Source organism: Magallana gigas, chromosome 8 (genome assembly GCF_963853765.1).
Source record: "Magallana gigas chromosome 8, xbMagGiga1.1, whole genome shotgun sequence".
Lineage (NCBI taxonomy): Eukaryota > Metazoa > Mollusca > Bivalvia > Ostreida > Ostreidae > Magallana > Magallana gigas.
In genome coordinates this window covers 16,132,592-16,151,599 of record NC_088860.1, presented here as the reverse complement: position 1 = coordinate 16,151,599, position 19,008 = coordinate 16,132,592, and the positions used below count along the sequence as shown (strand labels likewise).

The window sequence follows — 19,008 nt, the reverse complement described above, 5'->3', positions numbered from 1 at the left end:
AGGAGACTGGGTGGTCAACAATTGATCCGTGTAATTCAAAATGAACTAACTTTACTTTCCTTTGATTACAATATATACCAGTACATCTAGGCAAAAGAAGCACTTTCTTTTCGTTGAAGTATTGATTGTTTTCTACATCATTCTAGAAGTTTAAAAATGACCACTCTCTTCTTAGTTTGGAGATACGTGTATAAATATCAAAATATGATCACGATTACATGCGGCCTCCTTCATTTGACAATTCATATTTTAAAAAATCTGTTCAGCTTTTTAAAGCAAAAAATAGCATCGCTTCGAATGGGTTGTTTAGTACAATAAGGGGTTAAGACTTATAAATGACTTCGCCATATCCATTCGAGAAATCAGTGTTCGAGATATCAAAGTTCAACTGTATATAAAATGTTCGTACACGTATATTTAAAAAGAAGTTTATTAATATATAAATTATGTACATGGCATGAAATCAGATTTTTTTTGTCGTTAAAATGCATGTGTCATCAATTTTTTTTTCCATACACACTCAACAGTACTAGTAGTCAATAGTTGAATAAAATTATTGTTAATGGAAATAGTGTAATTAAAAATACGTTGATAATTGACTTCGTTCTTTGCCATATCAAATGTTAAAAGTTAATCTGATATTTTTTACGTATGTAGTTGATTATATGCAGAAAAAAGGTCAATCAAGAAACAGGAAACGAACGTTAGGTATGTAAATAATGATCGTAGGAGATCGTTAAGCCACAACTGGCAAATGGAAAATCAAGAACGACTCGCTCATGTACAACACAATGTAGGATGGTCACGATTCAAGAGGGATAATTAATTCTAAAACATAAGTAATTGTTATTATTTATATTAAACTTAATGTAATTAATGAACTAATTATGCATCTTTATAGGGACTGTAACGTTAGATCTTAAAAGGAGTTACTCTGACTTCGCTGTTAAAACTTCCGTGTTATTTGGTTACATCGTCTCAAGCCACGGGTTTTGTGTCCATTCTATTTCCACAAGGGGAAATAGAATGGACACAAAACCCGTGGCTTGAGACGATGGTTTGGTCTTTTCGCCGCTGCGTTCGATAACAAACCCGGGCCCGTTTTTGATCATTTGTTACGTAAACATTTTTCTTTCTAAAATGAGTGTGACGGAAGGCGCCAACCAGAATAATCCATTTTCCGTGGATTATGCAAGCTTTCGTAGTTCCCTCTAGATATTTTTCACCCTTTCCAAGTCTTCTTCATCCCTTTCATTACTAATTCATCCCTCTAAGTCTTCTCCACTCTCCTCTAGATACGTCTTCTATAGGTCTTCTTCACATTCCTTTAGGTCTTCACACACCTGTCTAGCTTCTTCACTCCCCGTTTATGTCTTCCTTATTCCCGCCATACTTGTATATACCACCACTCTCTTAAAGGTTTTTGTCATTTCTCTAAAAATCTTCACTCTATCAAAGGTCTTCTTCACTCCCATTCGGATCCAGAAAATTTTTCAGTTTGCAAGGGGGGGGGGGTTCCGAGGCATATTTTTGATAATTTTATAATGTAAATTTAAAGAAAGAAATTTGTCATAAAAAGTTACATTTTATCGGCATACCAATGGTAACAAAATTTACCAGTAGACTGTAGTAATTCTTGTCTGCCAACGACAGAACTCTGATAGCATCCTTACTTGGAAAGTCGAACCCGGAGACTTTGATACGATTGGGTTTTAATCGTACACAACTACTGCGACATCCGGAATTGTTGCAGACGATGTTTGCTTTTAACATTCTACAGTAAAGCCCCTAAGGTATGGTTTTTTAGACTGCTTGGGGTTTTTTTTGGGGGGTTGGGGGGGGGGTTGGGGGGGGGTTACTGGAGTTGGTTTTATTTTTTTTGTATATGAATGTAATTTTGTACTTACTGATATCGCTTTTTTTCCTTTAAAAAAAGCACAGGAGTCGGTAATCTTATCAATAAATATTACCCAATACCGGGTTTTTACTTATTTTGACTCTAGGTATTATCTATTGATAAGATTGCCGACTCCTGTGAAAAAAAGTAAGGATAACGTGTATTACCTCTAGGCCTCTCCCCATGGCCCCACCCCCTTTTCTGATATTTTTTCATATGGATGGATGGGGATAATTTTCTTTGAGATGTGATTCCCTTTCTATTTGCTAACATCCAAATAACTAATTTAATTATTTTATCATTATACTCTTTTATAACGTAGTATAGATTTACCTATTTATGGTGGTGATCTCTCTCTCTCTCTCTCTCTCTCTCTCTCTCTCTCTCTCTCTCTCTCTCTCTCTCTCTCTCCAGTGTGTGCTTGAAATAAAGTGCCAGTTTGTCAAATCTGTAACTAAACAAAATAAAAACTTGCACTCAGGAAAGTCATTTGAAGCTTTTAAAACCATCACTGACTCTTTAAGAATTTCTTCAGTCACTATCGATTTTGAGTTGTATGTAATTTGATTGAGATGCATGCATATAATTTGATTGAGATGCATGGATACTATTCCTTTTAGAAACAGCTGATACACTCTCCTAAGATAGATTATGTTGGAGGTGGAGACAGTGAACTCCAAGAAAACAAAAGATGAAAATGTCAAGTTAGCCAAGGTTTTCAAAGTTTTATCCAGCAACATTGAGAAAAACAATGAACTCCTTGATCAACTTTTTGAATTAACGCTTGAATCTGAGAGCAATCATCAAGGATTAGCACCTCTTCGATCAATTCTGTCAAAAGATCTCAGTGCTGCAAGAGAAGATAAGGTATAAATCATTTTTTATCGTAAAATTCCCAAATAATAAAGTTATGGAGGCAAAATAAATATTTGAATCACCATAATAATATTGTCGGTGTCTCTATCTGTCTGTATACATGAATTGTATTGAGGTCTGTACTTTATACTTTTTTCTGAAATCAGAAAAGAGAATCAACTTTTTTCTTAAAACTTTTACACTCTCAATTTACCATGTTTCCTCTTGTTGATTTTATTTTAAATCTATTTTATTTTTTTATAGGCCTACATGATAACTTGCATATCAAGATCTTGTAATGACTGGGGTCTCACAGAGATTATACATAATATATACACTGAATGCATATGTTGAAACTCATGAATTTATGAAGGGAGATAATCATCAGAGCACGATCTGTTTATCCTTATTCTGTCTGTCCATCCAGTTTTATGCATATGATATAATGTATTGTCAAGTTTGTTTTGGTTTTTTAGGTGACAGTAGAAATAAAGCTCACTTTTATGAAAATAAATGATATTGATACAGTGGACCAGAAGTTTCAGTCAGAGATTTTCATCCAAGCAAAGTGGCATGATCACTTGATCAAGCCAGATGAAAAGGTAAATACATTTTAAAGTTGATAGACTGTCCATTTGAATTCATACAACATACATGTACAATAGAATACATATCATGCTGTACAGATAATATTTAGAACCACATTCCACCAATCACATGGCCCCCTCAATCCCCTAAAAATAATTTGCAATAGGTACATCCTCTTAGCTATTCAGACACGATATATTTTAAGGCATTTAATAGCATCATTTTAAAAATGAAAATGTGTATTTGAATCAAACATCAAGGTATTTGAACCATCAATGATGTGGACTCCAAAGTTGATTATTTTGAATATTGACGGATCAATAGAAGAGGAACACATAGACTACTCTATTCTACATAGCAATGATGACAATCCACCAAGAGTGCAGCTGATGTGGAAATTCAAAGCTTTCTTTAAGGAGAATTTGGAATTGCAACACTTTCCAGTGGATGTTCAGGTAAAATCAAGCTCTTGATGTCATTGTACTACTTCTCCAGAGCAATAAATGACTTAAAGTGTAACAGGCAAGTACTACTTCAATATAGATATAGAAATGATATTTTCAATTCAGTGAAGATCAAGTCTTGAGGAAGCACACTGAATACATTAAATAATGCCTTGCTGGTAAAAAAAAAATCCTTCCACCATTCATTATATTTATTATTAATTTGTCGGTAATTTAACTGGCATTAACTTACATACTCTTTGTTTCAACTTCAGGACCTGACAATTTCCATCTGTACAGAAAAGTCGATTCATGAGATTGAGATAATTGAAGACCAGAGTTCTCTCAGTTCAGTCAACACTCAGGCCTTCCTGGATGCCTCAGAGTGGAACCTGTACAACCACACTGAGTCCTACAGAGACAAAACAACTGTCGAGTACGCTAGGTCAACTGTCCATTCTATCCTTCATATACAGTGCAGGGTGGCAAGGAAGATAGGCTATTTTGTGTGGAATATCATATTCATTGTGGTTTGTAATAATTATAATTTTTCAGCATAATTAAGAGATAAACAGCAAGTTGAAAAGTTCAATTAGATATGAACTTGGTTGGTCATGTGATCAAATCGTGTGAAGCCCAAAGGGCTTCTCCAACAATTTTTTGGCTTTGCTTCTTTTTGAATGTGAGTGATGTTCAATGAAACGGAATGTATGGATATACATAAATATACTTTAGTCTTCGGTATTTTATGTTTTCATAGAAATCTCGGTATAACACCTAGTAGATTAGTAGTAATGCACCTCTGTTTCAGTTCCTGATCATTGGCCTGACCTTTGCCTCCTACTCCATTGAAGTTGATAATGGAGACAGACTGGCTGTCAACATCACCCTTTTCCTTACTGCTGTCACCTTCAAACTGGTCGTCAAGCAAAGTCTGCCAACTATTTCATACCTCACTTACCTGGTAATTGAATGAAACAAATCCCATAATCAGTGCTCACAAGCTCCCGATATTGTTCATGTAGCTAAATGAAAGTATGAAATTATAGAACTTTATACCAGTATATAAATTATATGCTTTTCAATATCTTTCACAGGATCTGTATGTACTGGCTGCACTGATATTCCTTGCATTAAATGCTACTCAGAATGCTGCAATGAAATCCTTAGCTTACATTTATCAATTGAAGGAAGTAAAGATTTATGATCGCAATTCCATTGCCAGCCTTGCTGTTATCTTCATATTGTTTCATATCGTCTTTGGAATTTATATAGCCTTCACTGTAAGAATTATTGATCGACAACAGACACGATTCACTTTTAAGGGCATGATCACGATTTTCGTCAAATTCTATTTTTATTATTAACAATGCTTAAGAAATGCATTTCTAATGATCAAATGAAATTTGAGAGTCAGTCTTTAAGTTTTAGGCAAAATACAGAGCTCACAAATCTGTGTCGTGTAAACAAGGCCCGTGCCCTGTTTTTGTTTACATAGGTTCAATCGAATATACCAATTAAAAACCTTTTTCAAGCTGATTTTTTATCTTCTTCTTCATTTTAAGCATAGATAAACAGATCCTAACGTTTAACATGTTTAACACATTCATCTTAAGTCTAAATTTAAAATTTTCACTTCAACATTCAAAATTTAAACAAAAGCTTTGTTTACATGTCAAAGAATTGTAAGCTCTGTAATTCGCACATAACTCAACAAATGACACTCAATTTTGTTTGCCTAATAATAAGAATGCCTCACTGAAGCAGTGTAATTATTCAAATCGGAAAAATAATTTTTGACCAAAATCGTGACCATGCCCCTTTAAAATTCCATTGCTTAGGTTATTAACCTTGGACATCAATGATACTGTAAACCATTTGAATTGCTTGCGAGAAATTGTCGGGAAGTTCGCAAGAGCCTCATTGTCGCAAATATTTCTTACCGCAAACCAGTATTTACTAAACATGTAATTGTAATAAAAGAAAAAAAAACGTGTGCCTTTAATGAAACACTCGGGAGTATAGCCTGGTTCCGGCCTACCCATAATGGGTAGGCCGGAACCAGGCTATTGGAAGTACTGTCTTACAAAAAACGGGGTTCACATAAAACACGGTATGACCAATATATGTGACGAAACGGGGGTAATCTAAAAAAACATAATGTTACATGTATTACAGCCGCGATCAAGTTCATCTCGGGTAAATTGCGAAATTAAGTAGTTGAGAATAATAGTACAATTGGTTTACAGTAATCATATAATTGAGTAATCATTTTTTATTATTTAACAGTTTGAATTCTTGAAATCAATTGTAATAATTGTGATGACCGAGACATTTTTTGCAAATTTTGTCTTCTTGAGTTGTTATAGTATATGTAATCTAAAAATACGGAGGGTAGCATTTATCTTTTTGAGGCCACCAGAAGGCGATGGAAAATGCAGGAAAAAGACAAACTTTACCAGGTAAATGTACTCTCAATATTTTGATCTAAAATAATTGTAATCTTTAAAAATAAATCAATTTGATTACTCCTGTTTGAATTAAATATAATCATATGAACTTGGTTACAATAGCTTGTGTATTATAAGAATTTTTGTAGAGTAAACTGCTCAACCCAGTTTAATATACTCAATTCAATTCTGCTTTATTTGAAACATTCTTGTAAACATTTTTTTAAACTAGCTTAGACTCACTGACATTGATTGTAGGAAAAGAAAGATTACATTGAGAGATCAAGGATGTCACCCAGAGGTACTGGTAAACGAAAGAGAAGATACCCTCCTGTGGCCCAACCAAGGGGATCTCTCGAGTCCTTCTTCGAAAGTCGCTACTAGCCGAGCTGCTGGTGCTCTGCAAAAAGGGCAATAACTCTGCTTTTAAAAACACTTAATTAACTCCTATTTTTGAATGTGCTGGTTTATTTATCATGATACACTTTATCATTACAGGATACAAAATCAATGTATGTTAAGCCTGAGTCATTAATGTGACCTATTGCAACTGATCTTCCTTCATCGCCGTGCGCATCAACAATTTTACATTTTAACTGCAGAATCTTCTCGAAAACTACAAACCATTTTTAACCAATGTGAAAAATCTCTACGGTAAGAGGAATCTAAATTGTACGATTCTTGACTTAACACCCCCATGTGCTCATAGACGGGCCAAATATGCAAATAGCCGCATTTTGCAACATCGTCTCCTCTACTCCCACACACTTTGGGAAAAAAATAATAAATGGTTATGGTGTCCATGAAGCCATCTACCAAAATTGTGAGTTCATTGTCCCTGGTCAGGGATTCAGACCTTATGGTCAAGCCAATATCAGCATGTAGTAAAAATTTATTACACCTTAGAAAATTTTCTACTATTCTCATATATGTATTCGAAAACTTCTCATATAATTATGTATTCGAAAACTATCATGTCCGTGAAGCCTTCTACCAAAATTGTAAAATCAGGACCCCCTGGGACAGGGGCTCCTAGAAAATCTTTTTTTTTTACTAGCTCTCATATGTACATATGTATATTACTATATTGTATTGTTTATTACCAAGAACCATACGATTCATAGGTTTAACATATATACATATGAAAGCATTTTTAAAAACAAAAAAGAAAGACCATCACAATCTTGTATTAGACTGCGTGTGCACAGTCTGCAAAATATACATGACAGAAGTAAACAGGATAATGAAGAGTATATTATCAAAACAAAAAGTAATTATAATTTTATTGTAATTTTGAGTATTTATATAGGTATTTTCCCAAATTGCACAACTCTTTGATATTCTTTGTTGAAAGTAATTGAATAAGTTTAAAAACAGAAGGCTTTTCATAATAATATTTTTTTACATACAACTTTCTTATTTCCTTATAAAATGGACAGATTAAAATAAAATGAAACTCACCTTCAATCTGTGATAGTGAACATAGTTTACAAACTCTCTCATTTCTATGGATATTATAAAATCTGCCACGCTCAATCTCGAGTTGATGAGAGGATAAACGGTATTTACTTATAAATTGAACATATACAGTTGGTATTGGTTTTGTTGAATATTATTGTACTTCAAAATTATTACATAAGTGCTTATACATTATACATTTGGGAGAATTTTCAAAGTAGCCATGTCCTTCTTGTATAGACATGTCGGTCAACCTCTGCTTCACTTCATGTAAGAATACATGTTCATTAAATTGTTCTTTACAGTTCCATATATATCCAAAACCTAAATTGTTATACATGTTTTTGAGAAAAACTGATTAATTAATAGTTCAAATTAAAAAGACGGCAGTCATAAATTCAGTTTTTCTAAATTTTTCTGTAAAAAGAGTTTAATTAACCCAAAATTGGGATGTTTAGTCAAAGGTAAAGATTATCATCATATCGTGATGAAGTATGCTGTCTAAAAAGTTTTAAAAAGTCGACTTGTTTATACTTAATAGTTTTATACTTTATCAATAATAATTCATTTTCATTTTTTTTCCCAAATTCGTCAAAAATATAGTCTTTTTAACCCACAAATTTCCGTTTTTGAAGAAGTTTTTTTTTTATATCCTGTCTCTTATGTTATGAAACCGCAGAAATTTGATCTCATGTTTTAAAATTGTTGTCCTAAGAATAAACGTTTAGAAATTTTTCAGTTTTCAGCGATATTTTGTCCAGAAACTCATCTTTTTACCCCAAAATTCATAATATCAAAATCAGAATAACAGGGAAGAATTTTGTAGGCTTTGCTTTTTAAAATGATTGAATTATAAATGAGTTTCGTAAGAACTTTTCTGAAGATAACAAAAAGTTAACAAAAACGTCACAACGAGATATAATAGTGGCCAGGAATATTATTTTTTGATAATTACTTCGCTAAAATTAGTATATTTTTTGCGCAGACTTTCTTCTAGATTTCGGAGCAATATTCAGTCCTTTATGGTATCAGATACGAATTATAAATTATGTTTTGAAAACATTGTTTATTCGTGTCTAAATCTAGTCTTAGCTAGTTTAATCATCAAAGCAGCAACTACAGCTTATAGTTTTCCTTTTCTTCGAGTTATTTTGATGTATTTTTCAATATTCACTTGCCTATACGGTAAATTCATTTCAGTGCAGGTTTAAAGAAAAAAAAATCTTTAATGTAAAAACTAAAAACTGTCTGAGCAACTGTCGTGAGGCACATAAAGACGTCGAAACGATTGACTTGCAGGTGACCTACGACGCGTTATTACCACCGTTCAAAAGGTAAACGTACGTCGTTGCTCGATAATCGTTAGACGCAAGCACGGTTCTAGCTATAAGCATCGCAAGTTGCAAGTGGCAACCCGGCTCCAAACATGACACCTTCGACTGGCACGTCAAACGCCCGTGTGTCTTACCTTGCAATCTCAAGCGGTTTGCAGTGGCGTAGCTACCATGTATGCTTATATGCCTGAGCATGCAAATCATTTTGGAAAAAAAGGAAGAAACTCAGTAAAAAAATAAAGAAAAAAGAATTTACAAAAAGAATTCAAGTATTAAGGTCCATAGTTAGTTATTCCAACAACCCGTCAACGGGGCATCGACAAATTTATCAATGCTAAACAAGGACGTCTTAAGTACCAAATATAGACACGCAATGTGGTCTTAGAGTACCATATTAAAGAAACAGTACACAATGCATGTACCTAATAAAGCAAAGATTTATTTTGCATTTGAACTTAGTTTTACACATCATTTTAAATTTCCCCCATAGAATATCACAGTTTTATTGAAATATTCATTACCATAAACTAGGTGAAAATGAACTTAAGAATAAAAGCTTTGAGTGGGTCAAAAACAAACGTCAAAAGTTTTTTTCTTCTTTTAGCTTTTAATGAAGTTTTGTGATTTTATTTTAAGCCTAAACTAAACCAAAAACAATTTTAACTGCCTAAAAATATGCTTAAATAGTGAGCATTCCTTCAATTTCTGCGATGATTTTTTAGTGTTAAAAATCGTCAGAATCCATGAGCTTCCGGGGCCTTCGCTCCCTGGGCCCCCATCAGGCTTCGCCCTGGACCCACTGGGAGTCTCATGGCGGCCCCATACCCCCTGCCATTTTAAGCATGCACTTCTTTTCTGGTCTAGCTACGCCACTGGTTTGTTCCCGTTTTGCACACATTTGAAAATTAGGTATCGAAAAAATGTGTGCGAAACGGGAATTTGACCAGGTGAGATAATTGCTTAATTGCTATAGTCTACAAAATGTATATCACTATTCCTGCGAGGGCAATTGACAATAAAATAAATAAAAACATATCTTCTCGCAATTGAAATTTACATGTATTTTATGTTACAATATAACTTGCATAAAAGCACATTTACATAATAATTGACATCCATATTCTTGAATTTGATTTCAAACATCAATTTGGTCATGAACAATTTCATTATTTTTTTTTAAACAAGAAAGTTTATTGCAAAAATGTTGAGTATGTAGCGTCTTTGTTTAACTTACTGCCTATAAAGGAAGTACATGTAGATGCTAAAATTTCGAAGAGAAATATCATATGTTACTATTTAATTATTGCTTTTGCTGACATAAATGGAAGAAATGTGTCTAGTGAAAACGCTGCTAAATATTTTTCATTTATGTTGTGGTATATCTTGAATAATCAAAGAAAAAAGACAAACTGTATGATGATAAATAGGAAATGTTATATGCATGCTTCAAAAACTCTAAAGATTAATTCACAAAACCTATCAAATGTAGACCTAATTCATGCATTTTCAACCTTTTTCAGTTTGAGGTATATCGCATCAATATTAAAATATTATTTTTGTCAGATTTTTTATGTATTTAACCTCTGATTTGAAAAACTAGAAAGTGACCCGCCATATATTAAAGCGGTGATGCCATACGAACTACTGTCAAGGTCGCTGGTTCAAACATTGAAATATTTTGTGATAAAGATCTGTTTTCTTTCATAATATTTTTTCTGTTGATACCAAACAATCAATTATAAACATGCGTTTTACATAATTTGCAACTCAATTGTAAAAAGAGACACGGAGTAATCCATATGACTGTCTATGTAGTTTTCCCCTTTATCATATAATGATCCATTGAATCAGCTTCCAATTGGCTTTGGACCGGCAATTTTTCCTAATTCATTTGGTTTTATATTTAAGGTAAATGGACAAAAATGTAAAAGTCAATTCATCTAATCTAATCATTATTTTTTTTATCAGACTTTTTAATTATATCATTATCTTTATTTTATCAAACGAAAAAAACAAATAGTTATTAGACCTAAAACACAACAAAATATCTGTATTCTTCTTGTTTTATCGTTAAGGCACTGATAAAAAAAAGGTAAAAATCCAGGTAAAATCTTTGACCGAAAGCAGACTATAATTGCAATCACAACACAAATCAAACCTTTTGTTCTATAATTATCAAATGTGTGCAAAACGGGAACACACCTCTCAAGCACTTAACGCGATTTTGAATGCTAGGATCAACCAAGGGAGTCACGACCGTAGCACAGGCACGATCAGCATCACGTACGACCAGTAGTGACTGGGGATAGGTACATGCATATTAATGATGATGAGATCTTAACCACACCTGGCAAATGAAAAATCAAGGATGATTTACTCGTGTAACACGATGTAGGATGGTCAGAGATGATTAATTTTAAAACATAAGTAATTGTTATTATTCATATTAAACTCAGTTCTATGTATGAACTAATTGCATGTAGTCATTTTTACGCATCTTAAAAAGAGATACATTGACTTTGTAAAAATGCTGTCAGGAGTGATATTGAAAATTGCAGTTTTAGGTATAAGCTATATAGGTATATATTTCGCTACCCCTTCCCCCACGGATTAGTAATTACATGATTTTTTTTGTTTGTTTGTTTTGTTTGTTTTGCTTGTTAAGAATTGTTTTGGATGAGTCTGACAATAACATAACCGTAATACCCCTTTTTTTTTTTAGCTTGTCAAGATTTCTGATTTTAAGTGTAGCCTCCCCCCCCCCCCCCACCTTCGACGCAACTGAGATAGTAATATTTATGTATATCATGTTTTATACATATAAATAGATTTATACCAAATGAAGCACGTGTGTTGTAAACTATTACTTGGACCATTCGGCGAAATGAATTCGGAACTTTGATAGCATCGGTTTTTGATCCTACACAACTACTGCAACTTCCGGAATTGTTGCAGACGATGTTTGAAGATTTTCACGTTTTGCAGTAAAGGTTTGGGATTTAAAAGCTTTTGATTTTTTTCCTTTACTTAAGTTGGTTTCATTTTTGTATCTGAATTTAATTTTGCAGCTAATGATGTCGTTCTTTTTGTAAGGAAGTAAGGATAGCGTGTTATATCTGCCCTCCCCCTTTTCTGCTATTTTTTTTTATATGGATGGACGCCGTGGGGATAATTTCTTCGAGATGTGATCCCCTTTCTATTTGGCTGACATCAAAATATTTGATTGATGTAATCATATAATAATGATACACTTTTATTACGTATTATAGATTTATCCTTATTTTACTTATATTAGTAATAACTAAGAAAGGGGGGGGGGGGCACTTATGTGCCTTTGAAGTCTCAGTTGTTTGCAATGAAAGAACTTTATGAAAACTAATGATAATTTAATGGTGTTATAATTTAGTGGAACTTATTGCCTTATATCATTCTTTTTATTTCAGCTCCACTTTTAAAGACTGTTAAAACTTCTGTGAACTGACACTATAAAATCTGGTTTGACTATATAAAAAAACCCCAGTGAAATTATAAGAAATTTTTATGATTTTAATGCATTCAATTTCTGATATACATGTACATATATGTATATTATGTTTAGACCATGTACAGGAAATCTGAATCAACAGTGTAATATGAACTCTGACATCCACACAAAATACTCGTTTGTCATATTATATTCGTCATAATTTGGCCTAAAAAAAAAAAAGTTGTGTGTTTAGGGTAACACAACCTAACCTACAAAAATTCCCCGATCCTACCATTTTTAGATGTCTGTTTTTATATGATTGTGAATTTAATGTTATTTCTATTAAAAAATCTGTTTTTGAATATGACAAACAAACATTCTTAGAATTCATGCAGAAAAAAATATGATAAAATTAAAAAAATACCTACCTTCCTAACCTAATTTTTTCATCAGTGTTACCCTAAACACACAATTTTTTTTAGGCCTTTGCAATGGGCTAAGTGTCTGATAAAGTGTCATTTCAATTCAATTGTTTTAAAATTATAAATTATGAAAAAGTGATAACATCTTTGATATGATAACATTACTATGAGTTTTTTCTGACTGAGGATCAAATATTGTTGCAGTCACAGCTTTTTAGTTACATATTTATCAAACATAAAAACTTTTATATTTTATCATTTCATCAAAACAGTTGCTGTCAAATGTTTGTTGCCATATATAGTGATTCAATCATTGGACATCTAGTGATTTGATCTTTGGGCCTTGAATTTAATCTGGTCGTAAGTATGTTGTCCTCCTGCCCTTAGATGATATAATGCAAGTTGAACTACCATTCCACTTATGTATATCTTTAGAAGTATACTGTAGTTGTATTTCTTTTATACTGTAGATTCCTTATTTTACTTCTTAAAAAAAAAATTAAAACTTTTCTATATATACATACAGCATTCAGTTTCATTTCAATATGCAAAAAACACCATGAGGAATCTTCAGTATTTACAATATTTACCATGCTGAAACTGATAATATATTTAAAGTATTCCCTCCCTTTATTTTGTACACAAATAGATCTCTCTCTCTCTCTCTCTCTCTCTCTCTCTCTCTCTCTCTCTCTCCCCCCCCCCCCCCCCCCCCCCATGTGTGCTTGAAATAAAACTGCAGTTTACGTCAAAATTGTAAATAAAAATACTTGAACTAAGGAAAGCTAACAAACCATCAATAAAAATGTATGATAAGATTTTCTTCAGTCACTATAATTTTAGAGTTGTATGTAATTTGATTTATGATATAGATCTACTGTTCCTTGTAGAAACGGTTGATACACTCTCCTTGAAAAGATTATGTTGGAGGTGGAGACAGTGGACTCCAAGAAAACAGTAGATGAAAATGTCAAGTTAGCCAAGGTTTTCAAAGCTTTATCCAGCAACATTGAGAAAAACAATGAACTCCTTAATCGACTTTTGGAATTAACACTTGAATCAGAGAGCAATCATCAAGGATTAGCACCTCTTCGATCAATTCTGTCAAAAGATCTCAGTGCTCTGAGAGAAGATAAGGTGCTCATTTTTTATCATAATACATGTAGTCCCAAAAAATAAATTTTTGGATGTTAAATGTATATTGGAATCACCATGTCTGTCAGTTTATCTGTGTATATTGTTAACTTTGTTTGGTTTTTTAGGTGACAGTAGAAATAAAGCTCACTTTTTTGAAAATAAACGATATTGATACAGTGGACCAGAAGTTTCTGTCAGAGATTTTCATCCAAGCAAAGTGGCATGATCACTTGATCAAGCCAGATGAAAAGGTTAATAAATTTTTGCAAGTTTTCCTTTGCATACAACATACATGTACAATAAAATACATATTGTGCTACTGTGACAACTGTAAAGTTTCTACCTTAGATCCTTTTTGCCAGCTACACGTATGATACTTGATGATTTGTTGTTAATTAATCGAAAGTCAAACTACCGATGCTAAGATTTTTGTTAAACTTTATGATATGCATGTGATTTTTGTTATGATACTCTATCAAATCTAATATATAAGCTACTGATATTTGTCGCACATTTATCAGTGTTGAGTACTGTGTAAATTATACATGTGTAGTAGTTGGGGCTATATGGACTGTGGATATCGGCCTGTGTAGCTCAGTGGTAGAGCTCCTGACTAGAGGTACAGGGGTCTTGGGTTTGATTCCCAGTCCAGCCATATGTTTTAAATATTCCTCCCTACCTATTACATTTGGTTCTGGGACCTGCCCCTGGAACTAACAGGTTAAATTCTTCCAGGAGAAGAACCTGGGGTGATCTTCAAGGATGAAGACCATTTAAGTAGGGAGGAATAAAGTACTTTGGGCTATATGGACCATGGATATCTACCAGGGTAGCTCAGTGCTAGAGCTCCTGACTAGAGGTACAGGAATTCCGGGTTCGATTCCTGGTCCAGCCATATGTTTTCAATATATTATTATTCCTTCTATCCTATTACACATGTAATTACCTCCATGATTTTTCATTCCACATATTCTACACACACTTAATACATGCAATATCATAATTTTCATATACCTTGAAGACCTTTATATGCTAGCTACTCATATATGATATTATGAATGATGTACATGTAATTTCCATACTATGCATACATAACCATGATATTTATAAATTTTAGGAAATTCCCACCTACAATGATTTTAAACAAGACAATATTTGCTATATTTATCAAAGTCGAGAGCCAATCGAGTGCACGTGACTTTGTGCAGCTTTTATTTTTAATCGGGTTTTCCAACGGAAAAATCAAACTATTGAAATGCGGGGCGTGCGGCTGCCAAAAGGGTACCCTCATTGTACGAATAACTCCTCCTACAGTTTTCAAGATAGGAAGTTGTTCTTTTGCAGATCAATCGTACATATATCAGAGGTGTGCATTTTGCCAGCTTTTGCACTTAGTAATTTTTTGGCAAAATATTGCGTATAAGGTACCCTCATTGTACGGATAACTCCTCCTACATCTTGATTGCAAAAATTAGTCATTGTTTATAATCTTTGGTAAAAAGCGATATAAAGTATTACTTTTGTGAATAAAAGTTGGCTTACAGCTATAAATGTTCCCTGAAAAACCACATTCTCCCTTCCCTTAAAAATACTTTGCTAAAATACATCCTCTTAGTTAGTTCTTCAGACACAATATATTTTACTGCATTAAATAGCATCATTTTTTTAAAAGATAATATGTATTATAAAATCTAACGTTAAGGTTTTTGAACCATCAATGATGTGGACTCCAAAGTTGATTATTTTGAATATTGACGGATCAATAGAAGAGGAACACATAGACTACTCTATTCTACATAGCAATGATGATAATCCACCAAGAGTGCAGCTGATGTGGAGATTCAAAGCCTTCTTTAAGGAGAATTTGGAATTGCAACACTTTCCAGTGGATGTTCAGGTAAATTTAAGCTCTTGATATTATTGTATTCTTCATCTCCAGAGGAATAAATGACTTTTATGTATCAGGCAGGTACCAGGTATATTAACAAAAAAGATATTGTGCCCATTAATTGTCAGTTTGATAGATATTTCATCTACATAGATAAAAGAAATCATATTTTCAATTCTGCAACAAAAGTCTTTAGGAAGCACATCGAATACATTCAATAATATGCCTTAAAATTAATTTGTTTCTAATTTGACTGACATTGACTTCCCTACTCTTTGCTTTATGGAGTTTGTTTCAACTTCAGGACCTGACAATTTCCATCTCTACAGAAAGGTCGATTCATGAGATTGAGATAATTGAAGACCAGAGTTCTCTCAGTTCAGTCAACACTCAGGCCTTCCTGGATGCCTCGGAGTGGAACCTGTACAACCACACTGAGTCCTACAGAGACAAAACAACTGTGGAGTACGCTAGGTCAACTGTCCATCCTATCCTTCATATACAGTGCAGGGTGGCAAGGAAGATAGGCTATTTTGTGTGGAATATTATATTCATTGTGGTTTGTAATTATTATAATTTTTCAGTATAATATGAAGTAAAATTTTACATTTCTCTATATATTTTAAATTCTTTTCAACAATTTTGGCAGTGAGCAATTTCTCCAAGTGACTAAATGTCAATGCACATAAATTAACTTTAAAATTGAATTAAAATTAAATTAAGAAATGTGTAGATTCAAATCTAACCTTAATTAAAGGTTGGAAAATATATTCCCACTAAACACCAAAAGTGCTACATGTAATATGCACACAATATGTCAATTAATTATTACAAACTGAGAGACATGAACAGAATTTCAAACATTATGAATTGCAATGATCTATGTTGGATTGGTTCTTAATGAATGGAATTGATGTTCAATTGAAAGAAATTGTATGTATATACATTGAAATACTTTTGTATTTTATGTTTTCTCAGAATAACACCTTGTAGATTAGTACTCATGCACCTCTGTTACAGTTCCTGATCATTGGCCTGACCTTTGCCTCCTACTCCATTGAAGTTAATTCTCCAGACAGACTGATGTGCAATGTCACCCTTTTCCTTACTGCTGTCGCCTTTAAACTGGTCGTCAAGCAAAGTCTGCCAACTATTTCATACCTCACTTACCTGGTAATTGAATGAAACAAATCCCATAATCAGTGTTCATCAGTAAACTCCAGAAATTGACAAATTCATGCAACTAAATGAATAAATGAAATACTGGTAAAACACATTTATACCAGCTTCATATACTGGTACATGTATGTTTGTTCTTTAATATTAATTTTTTATTTGCTCCGTTATTCTTTCACAGGATCTGTATGTACTGGCTGCACTGATATTTCTTGCATTGAATGCTACTCAAAATGCTGCAATGAAATCCTTAGCTTACGTATACCAAATGAAAGAAGTGAAGATTTATGATCGCAATGCCATTGTCAGTCTTGCTGCTATCTTCATATTTTTTCATGTCATCTTTGGGATTTACATAGCTTTCACTGTAAGAATTATTTCCTGCTGTAAATGTAATACATTATTACAAATGATATGTTAATTGACAGCAAACACATTTCACTTTGCACACCCTTTATACATGTATTGCATAGGATATTTGTCTTGGATATTGTTAATATAAATTAGTAATCGTATTTAATTGTTCACTGTGAGTTCAGTCATAAATCAGTGTTGATTTTAGTTCTTGAAATTAAAGTGGTTCACTACACCTTGAAATACTTTCTAAAATCAGCAGAAAATCATGTGACTATGGTAGATACCATGATACGTAAAAAGTATATATTGATGTGCTTTTGGATGAAAAAGTATGATTTTCAAAAATTCATTTCAGTACATGTATTTATAAACAAAAGCCCCAGGCAGATTTGAACTGATCTGCAGTTCACAAGCCCGACACTCTAACCACTGTGCTACATGTATGATGATATTCAACCAAATTGATTGATAAAAAACAAATTAACAAATAAAACATTTAAATTGCCATCTTTTGACATGGTGTTTTAGTATAATAAGCCTTGATGTAGTGAGGTACTATAGATGTATAAATTGTAAATGTAAATTGATAAGATTTTCTATTCAATCTTTGATAGAAATGTTGAATTGGTTCTGTTAACCTTTTTTCTAAGAACTTATTTTGTAGATAATGTACCAGAGTCTTGATTTTGATTTTTAAAGAATTTAAAGTTTTCATTTTCCACATCTTGACTTCTTCATTCCAATAGATAATCTAAATACATACTGAAAGGTGTGCATCCTAATATTTACCTTTTTTTAGGCCACCAGAAGGCGATGGAAAATGCAGGAGAAAGACAAACTTTACCAGGTACATGTATTCCCATTATTTTGATCTACCGGGTAAATGAAATGTAATTTTAAAACATTTTTTTCTGCAAAATATCAAAGTTGATTACTCTGTTCAACTGTTTAGATGATAAGGAGTATTATTATTGGAGTTCATTAGAACTCGAGTAACTTGGTTACAGCAGTTTATAATTATATATTATGAACCACTTTTTTAATTTTTATAGAGTAGACAGACTAACCCAGTTTATGCTAATAAAAATTCTTTTTATATTCGAGTCCTTAATTCTATATTAAAACCATAATAGACACACTGACATTGATTGTAGGAAAAGAAAGATTACATTGAGAGATCAAGGATGTCACCCAGAGGTACTGGTAAAAGAAAGAGAAGATACCCTCCTGTGGCCCAACCAAGGGGATCTCTCGAGTCCTTCTTCGAAAATCGCTTTTAGCTGAGCTGCTGTTGCTCTGCAAAAGGGCAATAACTCTGCTTCAAAACAAATTATCTGTATATATACTCTTAATATAATGTACTTTTTTCCAGAGTTTTTATATGTTGATGATGATTAACTTAAAAAGAATAATATAACAATTTACATGATCAATATAATTTTAAAATTATCAATGGGAAAATAATGGAAATTTCGTTCAATCGAACTTTAAGATAAAAAGTTGTAATATGATGAACATGTTCCTGTTTGATATTGTT

The 19,008-nt window shown here is 32.9% G+C and overlaps 2 protein-coding genes across 5 annotated transcripts; both read left to right on the top strand.

The window, feature by feature from the left end:
• Nucleotides 1-1,679: 1,679 nt before the first annotated feature.
• Nucleotides 1,680-6,625, top strand: LOC105349041 (acetylcholine receptor subunit alpha-like). Of its 2 annotated transcripts, none has more exons than XM_011458707.4 (9): nucleotides 1,680-1,793; nucleotides 2,518-2,764; nucleotides 3,229-3,354; nucleotides 3,601-3,795; nucleotides 4,059-4,313; nucleotides 4,595-4,747; nucleotides 4,881-5,066; nucleotides 6,206-6,245; nucleotides 6,492-6,625. In XM_011458707.4, the coding sequence occupies exons 2-9, from the start codon at nucleotides 2,549-2,551 to the stop codon at nucleotides 6,509-6,511; spliced, it is 1,191 nt and encodes a 396-aa protein (XP_011457009.3). In that variant the 5' UTR covers nucleotides 1,680-1,793; nucleotides 2,518-2,548; the 3' UTR covers nucleotides 6,512-6,625. The 2 variants fall into 2 exon arrangements, with proteins under 2 accessions (XP_011457009.3, XP_011457008.3); XM_011458706.4 differs by having other exon boundaries at nucleotides 6,198-6,245.
• A 5,280-nt stretch (nucleotides 6,626-11,905) lies between these two features.
• On the top strand, nucleotides 11,906-18,982 carry LOC105349039 (acetylcholine receptor subunit alpha). 3 transcript variants are annotated; one of them, XM_034474458.2, is made up of 10 exons: nucleotides 11,958-12,015; nucleotides 13,186-13,273; nucleotides 13,804-14,050; nucleotides 14,176-14,301; nucleotides 15,753-15,947; nucleotides 16,243-16,497; nucleotides 16,959-17,111; nucleotides 17,296-17,481; nucleotides 18,271-18,318; nucleotides 18,626-18,982. In XM_034474458.2, the coding sequence occupies exons 3-10, from the start codon at nucleotides 13,835-13,837 to the stop codon at nucleotides 18,749-18,751; spliced, it is 1,305 nt and encodes a 434-aa protein (XP_034330349.2). In that variant the 5' UTR covers nucleotides 11,958-12,015; nucleotides 13,186-13,273; nucleotides 13,804-13,834; the 3' UTR covers nucleotides 18,752-18,982. The 3 variants fall into 3 exon arrangements, with proteins under 3 accessions (XP_034330350.2, XP_034330351.2, XP_034330349.2); XM_034474459.2 differs by lacking the exon at nucleotides 13,186-13,273 and having other exon boundaries at nucleotides 11,906-12,015; XM_034474460.2 differs by lacking the exon at nucleotides 14,176-14,301 and having other exon boundaries at nucleotides 11,957-12,015.
• The last annotated feature ends 26 nt before the right edge of the window (nucleotides 18,983-19,008 follow it).

Coding starts and splice junctions, on each gene's coding strand:
- LOC105349041 (XM_011458706.4), top strand. CDS start 2,549: ATGTTGGAGGTGGAGACAGTGAACTCCAAGAAAACAAAAGATGAAAAT. Junction 3,796..4,058: donor ACTTTCCAGTGGATGTTCAG/GTAAAATCAAGC, acceptor TTTCAACTTCAG/GACCTGACAATTTCCATCTG. Junction 4,314..4,594: donor GGAATATCATATTCATTGTG/GTTTGTAATAAT, acceptor CCTCTGTTTCAG/TTCCTGATCATTGGCCTGAC.
- LOC105349039 (XM_034474459.2), top strand. CDS start 13,835: ATGTTGGAGGTGGAGACAGTGGACTCCAAGAAAACAGTAGATGAAAAT. Junction 14,051..14,175: donor GTGCTCTGAGAGAAGATAAG/GTGCTCATTTTT, acceptor TTGGTTTTTTAG/GTGACAGTAGAAATAAAGCT. Junction 14,302..15,752: donor TGATCAAGCCAGATGAAAAG/GTTAATAAATTT, acceptor TCTAACGTTAAG/GTTTTTGAACCATCAATGAT.